Below are 19,159 nucleotides of genomic sequence, written 5' to 3' on the forward strand. Positions count from 1 at the left end.
CATAGTCTTATACACACATGCAGGTTACAATCTAGAAGGCTGAGTTCCACGTCTACGACGTGCCCACAAGAATAACATACAGTATGTGTATTTCTTTGAGTACCTGTATATACCAGCCGGCGAGCGCGTGTATACATACTTGAATACCTGCGATTGTTTCAACCAGCAAACCCTGGAGAGAAGTGTGAAGATGGCGATCGAACGAACCCGGCCCACCGGCAGTCGGGTAGCTAGGTACGCACAAGATGGTTTTTGTTTATTTTGCGTGCAGGCGTACGCGTCAAGAAAAAGAAAGATAAACATCAGCGAGATGATAAGATTCGAGGCGAGATTGCATCCCTATCTAGTCCAGAAAAATCGGGACGTCTGGCCCGTCGCCAGCCGCCGGGTTGTCCCACCTCCTGCCTATAAATACACCAACGATGCTACACTTACGGACCGCAGGCATACGGAATCATCTACGGGAGAAGGTGGAATCAGACGGTTGGTGCTCAGCTTTTTTCTTCCCGGGAATTGCGGCTCGCATTGTTTTCTAGTTGTGCCACATCAGTCCGTAGCTGTTATTTCAGTGAAATCTGCCCGTAGTGTAGCAATTTAGGGAGCGCCTGGAACTCATTCGACTGAGAAATAGATTGGTCTCAGTCGAATGACGTGGTGATGACGTCGTTCGCTATTTGTCTCAGCCCGATCACCTGGCACGCCCGAGCCAGGCTCCTTTCTCCCCCGCACAAAGCCCTATTGGGCCGAATACAATCCAGGCCCTTTGTTCTGTTGTTATTTGTAGGTTGTGGGCCCTTTTGGGTTGATTGTCCTTGTTGGGCCTTTTTGACTAAAAGCAGAAAAAAGACAAAAGAAAGCCCGGGCCCCGCTGTACAGGAGCAAAAAAGCTCTGTTGCTTTTTGTTCCTCCCTGTTCTTCTCCTGATCGCAGCACATGCCCCAGCCCCCATCCACGAAAATCACAAACCCTCAACCCCAACCCACCCACTCCTCCTCCTTCCTCCTCCAGCCCTAGCCGCCAGGGGACACACCTTTCCCCTCCAAAATGGCAATGTGAGCAGAGGAAGGAAGCTTGTGAGCAGAGGAAGCCGCCAGGGCACACACCCACCCACTTCTCCTCCTTCCTCCTCCAGCCCCAGCCGCCAGCCCCCATCCACGAAAATCACAAACCCTCATCGCAGCACGCAAAAACATGGATGCAGGAAGAGATCAGAGGGCACAAAGCACTCACCAGGGTATGCACGCCTCTCCCCTCTCCAGATCTCGGATTCTTGTCTCTGTTCTTGTATTCTTCAGAATTCTATTGTGAAAAACACAAAAAAGGGAAAAAAACAAAAAGTGAATACAGAACAACCCCCATAGCTGCAAATTCGTAAAAAAACAAGGAGCTTTCTTCCTAGGTGCTGCATCCTTCATATACCTGACAAAGAAAACTCTTGACATTGATTGCAGCTGTTCTTGATGCTTATGGAGCTTCTCTGTTTGGTTCTCAGGTTAGTGCCTACAAAAAAAGCAAATGAAATTTTAATGAACATCTGAATCTTGCTTGTACTATTCTGGTTATTTGGTTACAGAAATTTGATGTCTGATCTTTTCTACTATTATGTGGAAAACATAGAAACACAGGGGGGGGGGGGGCAAGATACCCAGCAGCAACAGTGGCTGACTTCTGGTGCTTGGAACCAAGGGCTGCATCATACACACCCCTGGATGCAAAATCAGATGCTTCCTCATGCTTCTATGAACAGAACACAAGGGAATGCCCTGAACATTCCAGTGAGTGCAGCTATGTATGGTATCTTCAATAGTCAAGGCAATACACAGGTATTTCTGGGCACTTTGAAAAAAAACCCTTGCTTTTGAAAATTGTCAGTAGACATTTCTGTGAATGTTAAAACTTCTTTGTGCAGGTAAACTTGCCTGTGAACCTGGGTCCACATACTTCAGTGGGTGACTCCAACCTAGTGTGTACTGCGCTCCAACCCCTTGTAAGTGTTTACAGTTTAGAGAAAATGGAAGAAAAAAAGAAAAATTCCACTACGATTGTTTTACAAGAAATTGGCAAAAATAATGATGCAGGCAAACAAAGTCGCTTATGAAGCCCCCATGTCATACACGCAACTCCTACTTGCTGCTGAAGAAGAGGTTCTCTACTAACATACTCCTGTTTGCTTGTCGTGGATAAAAACTGTATTAACTTACAAAAATAAACCCAAAAAAGAAAAAAAAAACATCAAACAAACAGAACTAACTAGAGCTGTTCTAATTTTCAGGGTGCTAGATATGCATCCTCACAATCGCAAGTAGATTGCCTTGTTCGTACTGAGGTATGTTTTTTCCTGCTTAAACTTGTGTCTATGTTCCCTGAATAAAAATTGTTTGACTGCTGTGTATAACTATAAAAAAACTCTCTCTACAGAACGATATGTACATGATAACTGGGCGATACAGTAGATCTTCAGAAGATCCATTACAAGCACACACTGGGGGTGGAGCTCAGCATATATCTGGAGTCGATGACCAACATGATATAGAGCTTGAACCTTTTGTTGACAACCGTTTTTCAGAAAGCTTGAATGATTTGAACTGGGACAATGAAATGCAGACAGAAGCAGGAGGAATCAAAAACGGCTCTATGGTGTCAAATGAGATTGCTTCTGACAATGATTCTGATTCCGAGGATGATCATTCTCCAGTGTTGTTGCAAAAAGCCTCTGAGATTACTGTTACAACTGCTGGAGAAGAAGAAAACAGTGGTGCAGCTGGCGAAGTTCAAAAATTAACACAGGATGATATACTGATATTCCTTGAAAATGACAGTATAGAAGCCGCTCAGAGTGCTAGCCAAGAAGTGCGCAGCCATCACGTACCCCATGTGGACATGGTCTTTGATACAGATGATGCAGCTTACAACTTTTACAATGAGTATGCCTCAATTGCTGGTTTTTCTGTGATCAAAGCATCTCGATATTGTGGCAAGAAACAAGGAGGCAGTGCAGCAACTCGGGTAACTTTCAAGTGCAATCGGTCAGGAAGAGTAATTGATGAAGAAGAACAAGAGAATAGGAAGAAGAAACGACGTGACACAAGGCAACAGAAAACAGGACAAGAGCCCTATCGCAACGCAAGGAAGAAAAAAGCAAACACCATTGCAATAACAGGGTGTAAAGCTCAGCTCATTGTCACCAAGAAGGATGAGAAGTGGGTGATAACAACCATAAACCTACAACACAACCATGATTTGAGTCCTCACACAGAAGTGAAATACCTTCGTTCTCATAACTACATGACAGAGGAGGAGAAACTCCTAATCCGAACTTTCAATGCTGTGAAGCTACCAACAAGACAAATAATAGCAATCCTAAGTGACTTGAGAGGCGGGAACACTCCTTACACCAAAAAGCATGTAAGCAATGTTAGAACAGCCATTGGCAAAGAGAGCAATCAAGATGACATGATGCAGGTGCTAACATATTTCAGGAAGAGACAAGCTGAAGATCCACAATTTACTATGCGTTCAAAACAACTAAAGTCTCTGATGACGCAAGTAAAGTTTTGTGCATTTTCTGGGCTGACGGGTATTCTAGGAAAATGTACGAGCTGTACGGAGACTGCCTCAGCTTCGACACAACATTCAAGACAAACAGATACAACCTCCCATTTGCTCCCTTTGTTGGTGTCACAGGACATGGCCAGAACTGTTTGTTTGCTTGCTCTATCATAGAGAATGAAACAGCTGACACCTTTCAATGGTTGTTTGAGACATTCTTGCATTGCATGGGTGGGAAATCTCCGTCCACAATCATAACAGACGAGGATGCTGGGATGAAGACAGCTATCCCTTTAGTTTTCCCGCATATCTGCCACAGGCGTTGTTTGTTTCATATTAAAAAGAAGGCTGAGGAAAAATGTACTAGGACTTTTGCAGCAAATAAAACACTGCATGATGATTTCAGTGACATCATTCACAACTCTCTGACGGTGGCTGAGTTTGAGCAATTGTGGACAGAGATGATCCAGAGATACAACATTGGGCATGTGAAGTATTTCCAAATCATGTGGAAGAAAAGGAAAAGGTTTGTCCCTGTGTATTTCAAGACGGACTTCTTCCCCTTCATTCACTCTACTGCGCGTAGTGAAGGCACCAACGCCATTTTCAAGGACAACATCACGTCAACTCACAATGTGATCAGCTTCCTCCAAGAGTACCAGAAGATTTCAGAAACCATACAAGATAAGGAGAGGGAGCAAGACTCTATCACAAGAACAACTTCGCCGACATTCTGGGCACGAAGTGAGCTTGAGATACAAGCTGCAAAAATGTACAACAGAAAGATATTTTACAGATTCCAAAAGCATATAAAGTTTGTGCTGAATTTGCATGTTGAAGAGGTTGAGAGAAATGTGAAATATGAAGTCTACAAGACACCAATGCTAGCTGAAAAGGATTTCAGAACGCGAAGATTTGTTGTGATTGTGAACTTGCAGCAACAGTTGTTCAGTTGTATCTATGGGAAATTTCAGAAAGATGGCATTGTGTGTTGCCATGTCTTGAGAGTCCTTTCTCATCTCAACATGCCTGTGCTGCCAGAAAAATATTACATAGACAGGTGGAGGCCAAAAAATACAAAGGACATACGGGACATCCGTTTCAATGTTCCTTTGGAACTAACTGCTGGAAGTCAACACTTAAGGTATACCCTTCTATCCAACAGGCTCAATGAGATGGCCTCGGACGGTGCATCAACAAACAGAAAATATCTGTATGTTGTAGCAGAATGTGAAAGGGTGCAACAAAGGTTGGATGAGATGACTAAAGAGGATGAACTTGCAGAAGCGCAACAAGCAAATGTTGACAAGGACACAACAGAGACTGATGCAGCACCGCATCCTGATGGTTATGGAGACAAACTTCAAGATCCTGATGTTGCAGTGTCAAAAGGGCGTCCACAAAAAGGACGTTACAAAACTTTCATGGAAAGTTTGGCATCTAAACAGAAAGTCACATGCAGTCGGTGTGGGAAGCCTGATCATTATAAAAGTTCTTGTACTGCAAGTACTGAAGATGTCAATTTGGCTCAGAGAGAGAAAGTCAGTCGCAAACAAACCTCAGGTTTCACATCAAAAACTTTTCTCTTTTTGGTGTTACCTAACTTTTCCAGCATTACAAAAAGGTCTTGTAGTTCATTTTATTCATTTTGATGAAAAAAATTGCAGCCTCATCTGGGACATCTACGGGCAAGCAACCAGCTGGTGCAAACCCGAGGAGGAAGGCAACAAAAGAAAAATGAAAATTTGGGTGCTGGAAGTTCAAGAAGGCAAAAAAATATGCAAGTGATGACTGGAAAAATGTAAATGCACTCAAGTTTTGGTTGTTTGTTGAGCCACTGAACAAAAAACAAGAAGGAACTATGATTGTTCATGCATGATAGCACGTTTGCTACTATTTTAAGACTGTTTTAGGAAATGCATAAGTTATAAATTTCAGTTGTACTGGTAGACTGGTAGACAAAAACCAGGGAAAAAATTGCTTTACTGTTGGGGTAGCAACACTGACCTTAACACAGTAGGTTCCTTGAAATTTTTTCATCCACTTTTTCGCTTGCGGTGTAGAAGTAGATTCCGTGTGCCAAAGAATTTTGAAATCCTGCACCAAAGAAATGTTGGGGGGAAATGATAGAAACAAAAGAACAAGGGCAAAAAAATGTTCTCGTTAGTGCCGCTATAGACGACATAAAATTTTTAGAAAAAGAGGGATACTGAAAATAATCAGACTTAAAAGCATAAAACAAATTAGAAAAAGAACACTCTAAAACCGATGTTTCGATATTGAGCTGAAAGCAAAATGGGACATTCCAAATTGTTTTCTGGTTAATGACCAGTTTCTACGACACTGCTATACAACTTGGATTTGCTTTCAAATGAAAAAGAAAAAAACATATCGTTCCTCCATGTACACCGGACACTTTGTGATGTTGTTTAACTTTTGTGATTGTTTTTGATCATCTTGCTAAAGTCCTTTATTGTAGTATTCCTCCATCCATTACAGAGAATGTTGCAGTTGGTTGGCCTCCTTGACCTTCTGAAGAAGTACAAAAAAAAGAACTAGTTAGTAACCTGGAAATGACATACAATAACAAAAGGAACTTTGTTTACAGTGGCAAACGCAAAAAAAAAAATACACAAAAATTGGAAAGACAGGAGAAAAAGATAAACAATTTTGTATCACAAGTCATTGCTAAAAAAAGCAGAAAAACTTTGCTTCAATGGAAGAAGTAAAAACATACCAATTTACCATGCGAAGTTCTTGACGAGTATTTTGCCTTGATCCTCTGTGTTGTGAATACTAAATAGAATGTCAACAGCAAATCTGACCCTTGCGTTTGCTACGTCGTTCATTGTGAACTGTCGCTGCATAGGATTTCGCGAAGCCCAAGTTTGCATCCAGTTAAGAGCAAAAATCCCACAAGCGTCGCTGTTTTTTTGCAGAAAATTTAACAACAAAAATTAAAGAAAATATCAAAAAGTAAAATGAAAAAAACAGTAGTTTCTGAATTTATATTTACACAAATTAGCTTATTTTTACCTTCCGATTTGCTTTGGCATGTTTGGGTACTCTACACCAAACTTTCTGAAACTCATTCCTCTCAGATTAGAATCTTCCCATGTTTTTATGAAATTGTTTATCTAGAGACAATTGAAAAATGAATATGTTTAGGAACACAAAAATGAATGGGTGTTGCATTACCAACTTAATTTAAAAAATAACAGAAAAAGAAAAGATTAGAAAAACTGTTTTAACCATCAAATCTCTGATCCCGATGTGGAATGGTGTGTTCCCTTCATAATATGAATCTAGGAAGACAAAACTTTCTTGCTATAATGTCAACAACGAACAAGAACCAGTGCTCATCATGTACTGACGGAAAGAAGATCTGCATTTTTTGGACACACAATTTGATTGCAAAATTTTAAAAACAAAGGATAATAAAAACCCAAAAATAAAAAAATTAATATAGTTTGGTGTAATGAAGCATACACGATCACTTTCGTGTAGAGGCAATGCTTTCCCAGCTCCATTGAAGCTTCTAAGTGTTTTTCTCTTCATTTCCCTCCTTCCTTCTTCAGATTTCCAATTTTCAAGAAAATAATCCTGATTTGTGAAAAAGAACAAAATTTAATTATTGATCTTCCACCCAAGAAGTCCAGTAAAGTGTTGTACAAAAAAAACCCTATGTTGAAAATATGTTGAGTTGTGCTTGGATATGAAATTTCTTTGTACTTACACCTAGTGTAGTGAAGAAGTAGTGCGTTTTTGATCTCCTTGGATGATTCTCTCGAAAGAGCATCCGACAGAAAACATTGAAAACATATGCTTCCACGTGACCACTCACACCAAATGAATCGCCAAGTTGTCCAAGGAAAAGGCTTGTTTTGTCAATCAACACAACCACTTTGCTGCAAGTGGTTGAGAACCAGTATTGTTAGTGAAGGCAACAAAAATATCAGAAACCATTTAATCACGGGAAAAAAGTGGGAAATCTAAGTGTAGAAAAAAAACCTTCTGTGAGGTTCAACTTTGCTTAGTGCCACTATGCCCCTGTGTAGCTCTATCTCATGTGGCTGAAGAGGTCCTCTCTCGTTGTGATCATATGGTGAGGAGAGCCACTTGCTTGGGTGTGTTATCCTTTTTGGAGGCAAATTCTCTTTACCACTTGATGAAGTGCCTAATGATAGCTTCGTGTTGTATAAATTGTCCGCCGTGTTTACCATACTAGAGCATGAACCATTGAATGATCTTTCCCCCAAAACTTGAACATCCGGAGACACCTACAAAAAATCATAAACACACACAATTTATGGTTAGTTTGTGTGACAGCAAAAAAAGATGATGCTGCAGAGAAGTAGGTGTCAAAAAGAGCTACATAAAAAAGAAAGTTGTTCAACAAATTTACATGTAGGTAGTCACTTACAGGGATTGGTTGGTGTTTAGTGCCTTCTTGTTCATCATTTTCATCAAACTCATCTGAAAAAAGCCTCTTCCCTAAAATTGCTGTTGTTGAATATCTCTGCAAAGTGGCAAATAATGTTGAGAGGACGTGTTCAGCAATCAATCAAAAAAGAAACCAAAAACACACATTTAGAGGGCAGACTCACACACATTTAAAAAAAGAGCAGAATTTATAAAAAAAGTAAAAAAAAAAGAGGAAATAAGAACATAAGCAACATAACAAAAAATGATGATACCTTCTTGTGCTTTTGTGTAGGACTTTCAGCGTTCTCATTGTTCCATTTGCCCATTCGGGAGTAGTATGTTGTTGCTCTGCCCCAAGTGTGTGACATGCGTGCAACAGGCGATGTCTGAAAAAAAATGTTTTGTTGTATATTATAATGAAACACAGGAAAAACTAAGGAGATTAGAAAACAGAAAAAGAGCAAGCGAGAAACGAAGATAATTTTTTTGGAAAAAAGACATACCAAGTCGATGATGCCATCCTTTTCTTCAAACTGTGGAAGAAAGTCTCTGTACTTGCAAATGCCTGTGGACACGGGTTGTCTCTGCGCACACTGTATGGAGGAATCTCCTTGCACTTCTTGCTCATCCTTGCTTGCATTGCATGGATATTTTTTCTTTGCTTCCTACAATTGTAGAAATATAATTGGGTGTGTAAGAAAAATGACAACTAAAAAAAGGCAATAGGGGCTATGGAGAAACAATTACCTCTATTTGAGAATTATATTCTTCCGAGTTCATCTCTAATGGGCGCCACAATTCTGGCTCTATTATTTGATTCCCACAATCATCATGGTCTGGAAGAATTCTGCAGCTAGGTGTCGCATCATCTGTGAAGAAGTACTTTTGCCTTGCAATATCTAATGGATGCAAAGTGTCCTGTAACTCTTTGACATGTTGTTGCTTATCGTCTATCCCGTTGTCATGTAAAAGAAGAAGAAAAAGAGAAAAGGCACAAAACAATGAGAAAATCACTGCCAGCAAAAGCATGCAAAAAAAGACAAAAAAATATTGTCTGATCAATAATAGAAAAATGAAAAAATGTAGGCAGTACTGTTTGATAGTGCTATGTTGATATCTATATCAAGTTCAACGCGCTTCTTGTAATCGCTGACATTATTCGCAGTGTTTTGATCTGAAACGAATGAACAAAAAACAAGTAAATGAAGAAACAAAGCAAGTCAAAAAAACTTTAGAAAAACAAGAAACACGTGCTCAGGAGTGCTTCTTGTAATTCTGAAATGTGTGAAAGTTTTTCCCTGGAAAAACACCTTTGTCAATGTTGTTTTGATGTTCCACACATTCAGAAACCACTGCTTGCTTCTCATTTCGTTGCTCCATGGTACTAGTGTCTATGCAATGCTATGTTCATAGAAGAAACATAGGTTCAGTTGGTCTATACAAAAAAAGAACAGACAGAACAACGTCTTTGAATGATGACACTAAGACAAACGTCAAATGAATTCCTCAGGGGGTGTACCTGTGTTTTATTGTTGTTAACAGTATTATGTTGTAACCCTGTGAATGTTGTCTGTACATCTCTGGTGGATACTTCCTTTGAATTGTTAACTTGTGTCGTGCTCATCACTGCTTTTGCCAATCTAGCTGATAATAGCATGTAGTTCAGGCTAGTGCTTTTCTGTGGTGCTTCTATTTCAATAGGACAAGCATTGACACTGCGCTCGAGGATGTTGCTATGTCCATCCAACATATTTGTGTCTTGGTTGTGTTTAGCAGGGCCAACCTTGTTCATGCTTTCTCCCTGCAACACAACAAAAAAAATTGAAGTGGTTGGTGTCAGTGTTATATGCACCAAGCTAAAAAAGAAAAAAAATGTGTTGACAAAAAAGAAACACATGACATATAACCTCGTGGGCTTCTTGTTGCAGTGCAATGCATTCAGCACGCACCGGTTGTCCAACTATATGTGTACATCCTTTACCAATTTCAGAATTTACTTCCTGGCAAATTAGTTTACAGAGTTGCATGTTAAATAACAAAAAATTAAGAAAAAAGGATAAAAAAACGTTAGATTTTCTGTTTTTATATGAAACTAACCATTTCATCTTGATGTTTGGGCTCATTTATAGGACCATTCCATGGTACTGGTTGCAATTCAGCTTTGACTCCTTGTGTGTCAACTTCAGGTGTACTTTGCTGGAGGTGTGACCATGGGCATAGTCATAAATTTGGTACAGAAAAAAAATGAACTGAAAATTACACACGAAAAATGTGGATTTAAAAAGACTAAAAAATAAGAACAAAAATACCTTTATTTTATCTTGCAACAATACATACTTACTTGTTGAAGTTATTGACTCCTGTGTACTCGTCTTCATTCTCTTCTTCCTGCCTCTTCGATCTGCCACAAATATAGTGGGGGTCTTATTACAGAAAACACAACATGAATTAGAACAAGAAAAAATGATGTAATAACATACCACTGCCAATTTCAATCCCATTAGAATCAACTCTAATAGTACTGCCAGACCCATTATCTTTGTCGGATGACTCTAACTTCTCTGTATGTTGAGAGCCATTAAAAGAAGAAGAGACAATGTTCAAAGTATCCAGCAACACTTGTTTTGCTATCAGACAAGTGGTCAGGTTTTGATCTTTTACACGCTCCTGGAAATTGAGGAATATATCTTCTTTGATCTAACAAGCAGAAAAAAATTCCACAAAAATATAAAAAAATATAAAAAGGGGAAACCAAAATAGCTTAAATTGACTGTTGAAGTTGCTCTCTCAACCAACTCTCATGCATTTTACCTTATCTGAAAAAGAGTTGCCTAAGACCCTTTGTAGAGCTTTTTGGATGTTTGAGTTCTTGGCGGTGCTTGCCCATGCACCGTCAGTTTCTGCATAGCAAGTTTCTGCCTCATCTTTTATCTGACAAAAAAAATGGAAAACAATAAACAAACATAAAAAAGGAGTAGATGTAAGAAACCAAAAAGATACGCATAAAACAGAGGCAAAAAAATAGCAGAGTATGATAATTACTTGAAGAGCTCCATATAATCCATCTTTCCCAATTAGCATATCGCTGAAATGTTTAATGGTTTGTCCTTTCCAAAAACAAACCTTGGGTAGTGCTGGTGGAATTGTTATTGATCCAAAATTGTTGAAGTCTAGACACCGAACCTGCAAAATAAACAACAAAAATACAAATGCAGCCTTGAGAATGTTTGATGAGAACACAGTGCTCATAAAATAAAATCAAATTAACAAAAAGTTTCATAAAAACAAAAAGAAGGCGCATACTGCTAGCTGATAAATGCAGCCTCCCAAAGTGGTTGTTATCCGTTTCTGCTTCAGCTTGTCTGTTTGGTACTTCTTGACATAGGTGATATTCCATGTATGGACAAAAGAGCACCAATCAAGATCTTTTGACTTTGACACATCCACAAGTGCTCCCAAATATTTGGTGCTTGGCTTTGTGTTGGATGTGGGACACAGGAAGGTTGCTAGTGCGACAGTCAAGAAGCAGCGAAGATAAACGTCGTCAGGCAGCTCTTCATTTATAATCTTGTTCCTGAAGAAACTTATGGATGGAAGATCTGTTAGCCCAAACAGTGATAGAAACTCCGCTTTGCCAAACTCCTCGTCTAGCACTGTGATCTTTGTTCCGCCTGCTGGTATACCAAGAACTAATGATACGGCTTCAGGGTTGAGAGGAATTGATTTCCCACCAAGTACAATTGCTTCATCTTTTGTGGATATGTTGTCCGCGACCCACTGTGCGAATGGCCATGGAACATAACAATCATCGAGCTCAAGCAAGTATCCAAAACCACCATTCCTAACAACCTCCATCCTATGATTGCTTTTGCACACAACATCAACAATCTTTGCGAAATATCCAATGCTAAATCTGCTGTATGCAGTTGCTCTTTCTTTGTTAATGTGTCGTTTGGGTTTTCCTTCCTCTGGCCTTCTCCTCTGGAAATGGGGATAAGAAGTATTATTCTCTAGAAAAAAAATTGGTTATGGCTCACAGAAGTTACAAAAATGAAAAAAAACCGAAAAAGCATACCTTGTTCCTTTTCTCTTTCAAAGCACTCCTTTCCTGCTTCCTCTCTTGTCTTTCCTCTAACTGTACAAATAAATGGAAAGTTTCTGTCGGAAAATTGAACTTACAAAAAACGACACACAAAAATAAAAATTAGCTTCTACTAGTTCAAAACATAATTACAATTCTTCTCAAGCCGTCAAACAGCATGCCGTCAGATGCGTCTGTTTCTGTCAGATCCACTATACTTTGTTCATGTTTGTCATTCATGGTGTCATCCCCTGAATCATGTTCTTGGCTACTGTTGTTTGTCTCCAAAAGGTCAGGATTTGTATCTTTGCTTAAAAGCTCCTGTTTAAGATAAAACATACATTTAGACAAAAAATGCATGAGCAGCAGCAAAAAACAGTCTCTAGTAGACATAGTGTGAAAATGGAACACCAAACCAGAACATGAGCAGCCAGCGAAAAAACTCCAAGTTTGTTAATTGTGTACATTCGAATATACTGTCTACATAGCAATAAGCTGAAGGAAAAACATAAACATACTTGTAGACACTCTTATATGTCATTGAGGCACACTCAGCTTCACTCAGGCAACTTGAGTTTTTGTGTATATTAAAAAGAGAATTGTCATACATTCAGATCTATTGGGTTTGTTAATAAAACATCTAAAAACTATGTGCTAACATTCTGAATCCCACACTCTGAAACTTACAAAATCAAGCATCGACAAAAAACATTCCTGAAAAGCACATTCTTAAAACTTACAAAAATCAAACAAAAAATGCGTGGCATGGTGACACATGAAAAATACTAAACCAAACATTGAGAAAAAAGAACTGAGTTAAAGTTAGGGTGCACATTCAAAAAAATACACTACTAATTAAACCAAAAACATCAGGAACTAAAAAAGCATAAACTACTACCCAGAAGCATGGAACACATCTGGTTACAACACCAGTGCTGAACTACTCCTACTGATCAATTAGAAGTACTGTCGCTACGCGACTACGTCAGCTACCTTGGTTTGAATAAGGGACCAGATTTATTTTAGCATGATCTGCTTGATTGCCAATCAAAAACAGTTAACAAAAAAAATGGAAGGCTGCTCTGAATTTTGATATATGCCTCCTTGTACAGTCAAAGGTAGTGATACGAATTAACATAGGAACATTAGTTTCAGATTTTTTTTGGGAGAGTTCACTAAAAATTGAAAATGTTTCAGTCAATTAGAACATTATTTAAGCACAAAAGAGGTATAAATAAGTACAAAAAGAAGAAGGCAAAGCATAGACAACTGATATATATATACTAGGGATGACTTAATTTGATGAACAATTCATCAAGGTTGCCAAAAATAGCCTCAACTGATCAGGCCATCTCAACTAGGGTGCAAGCCCTTCATCAAGCTTGAACAATTCATCAAAGCTGAAAGTAGTATGCTGGCTCTGTTTGTTATACCCAGAGCTGACTGAGAAAAAAGAAGAAGCATGCATGGTCTTCCAGACTAGAAGTTCGGCCATCTCAACTAGGGTGCAAGCCCTTCATCTACACAGACAAAATAAATGTTCCATAAACATAAGCCAATCAAAACAGCGAAACAGCTAGTCTGTTCAAACACTTTGATCACCAGAAAAATCCCCTCATAGGGAGAAACACCTAAAAAGCACCCACCCTTGCCGCATAACCACACTCTGAATCTAACAAATTCAGACTTGCCGTACAATTTCTCTAACAGAGACAGACATCTATCAAATAGAGATTCCGGCTCAATGAATCGAAATCCTCACCCCTCTGCTGCCCAACCCACTACTCCAACGTGACCTACACAAAAAATCGCGGCGAGGCGACGCATTCTGCAGAACGAAATCGCAGCGCGGAGTTGAACGGAGCGGAACCAAACTGGAACCCTGCATGCAAACGAAAAAAAACATCATAGAGATAGCGTGATGTGGGCTTGGTCTTACTCTATCGTGTGCCGCATGCTCAGTGTCGCCGGCGCAGAGATCGGGGCCCCTGCCCATGGCGGACGGCGCGTCGCCTGCGCGGAGCTCCCGGACGGTGCAGACGGCGGGGGAGTTGTCGGTCGCGCGGGGCTCCTGGACGGGGCAGACGGCGGGGGCCTTGTCGAGCGCGGTGGGGATGGCGGGTGGCTCGTCGGCGGCGACATCGCAGGCCATCGTCTTCGATGTGCTCGCCCTCGTCTCCCCCTTCTCTCTCTCCCACCGATTCAAACAGTGCCAGCCAAAAAAAAGATAGAAGCAGAGCCGCACAACCTGAGGTTATCTATTGCAAAAACATTGGCATCTTCCACAAAAACCCTCCAGAAAAAAAGTAATACAGTAGAGTTCAAAAAACGTCCTTTGTGCTCCTACACAAGAGGTTGTTGTGTGTAAAAACATACACGAGATCATACCATGCAAGAAAAAAAAATGATACAAAAAAATATTTGTTTACAAAGTAAAAAATCATTTGTTTTGTTCCATTAAAAAAAGGAAAAAAATCTATCAAAAAAAAATAGTTGTAAAAAAAGAATGTGAGTCGAGCATCAACTTGGAACTGGTTGAAAAACGTTCCTCAACAAACACACACACCGGCACCTCTCAAATTGCGATTTTCAGTGGTTGACTTGCAAAAAAAAAAAAAGAATTCGTACAGAAAACAATTTTTCCCCTCCCCCTCCCCCTCCCCCTAGTTGCAAGTCGATCCTCGGCAAGCAACTTCTCCGCCTCGTCCTTGGTTGTGGCTCGATGGTAGTCTCGCAAAAACTATGGACCTTAACAAACACATAAATACGCGGCACCCCCCTAGTTGCGAGTCGATGGTCAACTTGCAATTTGCAAACTGGGTCCACGAATAAAAAACACACACCCCCTAAGTTGCGAGTCGATGAGCAACTTGCAACTTGGGACCCTCGACAAAAAGGCACACACAACCCTAGTTGCGAGTCGATGGGCAACTTGCAACTAAGGGGCCCCCTAGTTGCGAGTCGATGCTTGACATGCAACTGGTGACCCTCAACAAAAAAACACACACACACACACCCTCCCCCCTAGTTGCGAGTCGATGGGCAACTTGCAACTGGGGGTCCTCAGCAAACACACACCCCCTAGTTGCGAGTCGATGGTCAACTTGCAACTGGGGGTCCTCAACAAACACACACCCTCCCCCTAGTTGCGAGTTTGATGGTCAACATGCGACTGGGGACCCTTAACAAAAAGACACACACACACCCCCTAGTTGCGAGTCGATGGTCAACTTGCAATTTGCAAACTGGGTCCACGAATAAAAAACACACACACCCCCCTAAGTTGCGAGTCGATGAGCAACTTGCAACTTGGGACCCTCGACAAAAAGGCACACACAACCCTAGTTGCGAGTCGATGGGCAACTTGCAACTAAGGGCCCCCTAGTTGCGAGTCGATGCTTGACATGCAACTGGTGACCCTCAACAAAAAAAAACACACACACACACACCCTCCCCCCTAGTTGCGAGTCGATGGGCAACTTGCAACTGGGGGTCCTCAGCAAACACACACCCCCTAGTTGCGAGTCGATGGTCAACTTGCAACTGGGGGTCCTCAACAAACACACACCCTCCCCCTAGTTGCGAGTTTGATGGTCAACATGCGACTGGGGACCCTTAACAAAAAGACACACACACACCCCCCTAGTTGCGAGTCGATGGTCAACTTGCAATTTGCAAACTGGGTCCACGAATAAAAAACACACACACCCCCTAAGTTGCGAGTCGATGAGCAACTTGCAACTTGGGACCCTCGACAAAAAAGGCACACACAACCCTAGTTGCGAGTCGATGGGCAACTTGCAACTAAGGGCCCCCCTAGTTGCGAGTCGATGCTTGACATGCAACTGGTGACCCTCAACAAAAAAAACACACACACACACCCTCCCCCCTAGTTGCGAGTCGATGGGCAACTTGCAACTGGGGGTCCTCAGCAAACACACACCCCCCTAGTTGCGAGTCGATGGTCAACTTGCAACTGGGGGTCCTCAACAAACACACACCCTCCCCCTAGTTGCGAGTTTGATGGTCAACATGCGACTGGGGACCCTTAACAAAACGACACACACACACCCCCCCTAGTTGCGAGTCGATGGTCAACTTGCAATTTGCAAACTGGGTCCACGAATAAAAAACACACACACCCCCTAAGTTGCGAGTCGATGAGCAACTTGCAACTTGGGACCCTCGACAAAAAAGGCACACACAACCCTAGTTGCGAGTCAATGGGCAACTTGCAACTAAGGGCCCCCCTAGTTGCGAGTCGATGCTTGACATGCAACTGGTGACCCTCAACAAAAAAACACACACACACACCCTCCCCCTAGTTGCGAGTCGATGGGCAACTTGCAACTGGGGGTCCTCAGCAAACACACACCCCCCTAGTTGCGAGTCGATGGTCAACATGCGACTGGGGGTCCTCAACAAACACACACCCTCCCCTAGTTGCGAGTTTGATGGTCAACATGCGACTGGGGACCCTTAACAAAAAGACACACACACACCCTCCCTAGTTGCGAGTCGATGGTCAACTTGCAATTTGCAAACTGGGTCCACGAATAAAAAACACACACACCACCTAAGTTGCGAGTCGATGAGCAACTTGCAACTTGGGACCCTCGACAAAAAGGCACACACAACCCTAGTTGCGAGTCGATGGGCAACTTACAACTAAGGGCCCCCTAGTTGCGAGTCGATGCTTGACATGCAACTGGAGACCTCAACAAAAAACACACACACACACCCTCCCCTAGTTGCGAGTCGATGGTCAACATGCGACTGGGGGTCCTCAACAAACACACACCCTCCCTAGTTGCGAGTTTGATGGTCAACATGCGACTGGGGACCCTTAACAAAAAGACACACACACACCCTCCCTAGTTGCGAGTCGATGGTCAACTTGCAATTTGCAAACTCGGTCCACGAATAAAAACACACACACCCCCTAAGTTGCGAGTCGATGAGCAACTTGCAACTTGGGACCCTCGAAAAAGGCACACACAACCCTAGTTGCGAGTCGATGGGCAACTTACAACTAAGGGCCCCCTAGTTGCGAGTCGATGCTTGACATGCAACTGGAGACCCTCAACAAAAAGACACACACACACCCCCTACTTGCGAGTCGATGGGCAACTTGCAACTAGGGGTCCTCAACAAACACACACCCTCCCTAGTTGCGAGTTTGATGGTCAAAATGCGACTGGTGACCCTCAACAAAAAGACACACACACCTTCCCCCTAGTTGCGAGTCGATGGGCAACTTGCAACTGGGGGTCCTCAACAAAACACACACACACCCCTAGTTGCGAGTCGATGCTTGACATGCAACTGGAGACCCTCAACAAAAAGACACACACACACCCCCTACTTGCGAGTCGATGGGCAACTTGCAACTAGGGGTCCTCAACAAACACACACCCTCCCTAGTTGCGAGTTTGATGGTCAACATGCGACTGGGAACCCTCAACAAAAAGACACACACACACCCTTCCCCCTAGTTGCGAGTCGATGGGCAACTGGCAACTAGGGGTCCTCAACAAAACACACACACACCCCTAGTTGCGAGTCGATGCTTGACATGGAACTGGGGACCCTTAACAAAAAGACACACACACACTCCATAGTTGCAAGTCGATGGTCAACTTGCAACTGGGGGTCCTCAGCAAACACACACCCTCCCTAATTGCGAGTCGATGGGCAACTTGCAACTGGGGGTCCTCAACAAAACACACACACCCCCTAGTTGCGAGTCAATGGCGAACTTGCAACTGGAGACCCTCAACAAAAAGACACACACACACCCCTAGTTGCGAGTTGATGGGCAACTTGCAACTGGGGGTCCTCAACAAAACACACACACACCCCCTAGTTGCGAGTCGATGGGCGACTTGCAACTGGGGGTCCTCAACAAAAAGACACACACACACCCCTAGTTGCGAGTGAATGCTTGACATGCAACTGGTGACCCTCAACAAAAAGACACACACACACCCCTAGTTGCGAGTCGATGGGCAACTTGCAACTGGGGTCCTCAACAAAACACACACACCCCTAGTTGCGAGTTTGATGGTCAACATGCGACTGGACCCTCAACAAAAAGACACACACACACCCTTCCCTAGTTGCGAGTCGATGGGCAACTTGCAACTGGGGTCCTCAACAAAACACACACACCCCTAGTTGCGAGTCAATGCTTGACATGCAACTAGTGACCTCAACAAAAAGACACACACACCCCCTAGTTGCGAGTTTGATGGTCAACATGCGACTGGTGACCCTCAACAAAAAGACACACCACACCCTTCGCCCTAGTTGCGAGTCGATGGGAACTTGCAACTGGGGGTCCTCAACAAACACACACACACACCCTAGTTGCGAGTCGATGCTTGACATGCAACTGGGGACCCTTACAAAAAGACACACACACCCTCCATAGTTGCAAGTCGATGGTCAACTTGCAACTGGGGGTCCTCAGCAAACACACACCCCCCTAGTTACAAGTCGGTGGTTGAGATGCAACTGGGGGCCCCTTGACAAAAATACACACACACACGCACTTCTAGTTGCGAGTCGGTTATTGACATGCAACTCGGGACCCACGACAAAACACACGCATACAAACACACACACACACACACACCCTAGTTACGAGTCGATGTCAACTTGCAATTGGACGCCACGAATAAAACACACACACACACACAACCTAGTTGCGAGTCGATGGGTAACTTGCAACTAGGGACACACACACACAAACCTGTGGTTGCAAAGTTGATTATCAACATTCAATTGGGTAAACTACAACTGGGGACCCACCCACACACACACCCTAGTTATGAGTCGATGGGCAACTTGCAACTAGGGGTCCTCAACACACGTACACGCCCCCTAGTTACAAGTCGGTGGTTGAGATGCAACTGGGTGCCCCAGTTACACTTGGGGGCCACGAATAAAACACACAAAGACACACACACACCCTAGTTGCGAGTCGATGGATAACTTGCAACTAGGGGTCCTCGACACACGCACACACACACCCTAGTTACAAAGTCGGTGGTTGAGATGCAGCTGGGGGCCCTTGAAAAAACACAAACACACGCACACACT

At 42.5% G+C, this 19,159-nt stretch overlaps 2 protein-coding genes across 10 annotated transcripts; one reads left to right on the top strand and one right to left on the bottom strand.

Moving 5' to 3' along the window:
- Positions 1-467: 467 nt before the first annotated feature.
- On the top strand, positions 468-5,421 carry LOC123119232 (protein FAR1-RELATED SEQUENCE 5). 2 transcript variants are annotated; one of them, XM_044538953.1, is made up of 8 exons: positions 468-1,234; positions 1,452-1,492; positions 1,618-1,823; positions 1,910-1,987; positions 2,079-2,144; positions 2,273-2,326; positions 2,419-5,112; positions 5,217-5,421. In XM_044538953.1, exons 3-7 carry the CDS (start codon positions 1,710-1,712, stop codon positions 3,721-3,723), a joined length of 1,617 nt encoding a protein of 538 aa, XP_044394888.1. In that variant the 5' UTR covers positions 468-1,234; positions 1,452-1,492; positions 1,618-1,709; the 3' UTR covers positions 3,724-5,112; positions 5,217-5,421. The 2 variants fall into 2 exon arrangements, with proteins under 2 accessions (XP_044394888.1, XP_044394889.1); XM_044538954.1 differs by having other exon boundaries at positions 473-1,234; positions 2,079-2,326.
- Positions 5,422-5,792: 371 nt separating this feature from the next.
- Positions 5,793-14,288, bottom strand: LOC123119231 (uncharacterized). Of its 8 annotated transcripts, none has more exons than XR_006458540.1 (24): positions 13,995-14,288; positions 12,209-12,376; positions 12,050-12,109; positions 11,278-11,955; positions 11,017-11,157; positions 10,786-10,905; positions 10,455-10,671; positions 10,284-10,375; positions 10,072-10,170; positions 9,882-9,974; positions 9,494-9,775; positions 9,285-9,375; positions 9,068-9,148; positions 8,722-8,924; positions 8,478-8,639; positions 8,247-8,360; positions 7,973-8,068; positions 7,561-7,829; positions 7,286-7,457; positions 7,039-7,152; positions 6,802-6,934; positions 6,586-6,686; positions 6,287-6,474; positions 5,793-6,081 (listed from the first exon to the last, which is right to left on the bottom strand). XR_006458540.1 is itself a non-coding variant. In XM_044538951.1 (24 exons), exons 3-23 carry the CDS (start codon positions 12,293-12,295, stop codon positions 6,291-6,293), a joined length of 3,456 nt encoding a protein of 1,151 aa, XP_044394886.1. In that variant the 5' UTR covers positions 12,296-12,376; positions 13,489-13,575; positions 13,995-14,267; the 3' UTR covers positions 5,793-6,081; positions 6,287-6,290. The 8 variants fall into 8 exon arrangements, 5 of the variants coding, with proteins under 5 accessions (XP_044394886.1, XP_044394887.1, XP_044394883.1 ...); XM_044538951.1 differs by lacking the exon at positions 6,802-6,934 and adding an exon at positions 13,489-13,575 and having other exon boundaries at positions 13,995-14,267; XM_044538952.1 differs by lacking the exon at positions 6,802-6,934 and adding an exon at positions 13,489-13,575 and having other exon boundaries at positions 12,050-12,132; positions 13,995-14,267.
- Positions 14,289-19,159: the final 4,871 nt, after the last annotated feature.

Source organism: Triticum aestivum, chromosome 5D (genome assembly GCF_018294505.1).
Source record: "Triticum aestivum cultivar Chinese Spring chromosome 5D, IWGSC CS RefSeq v2.1, whole genome shotgun sequence".
Lineage (NCBI taxonomy): Eukaryota > Viridiplantae > Streptophyta > Magnoliopsida > Poales > Poaceae > Triticum > Triticum aestivum.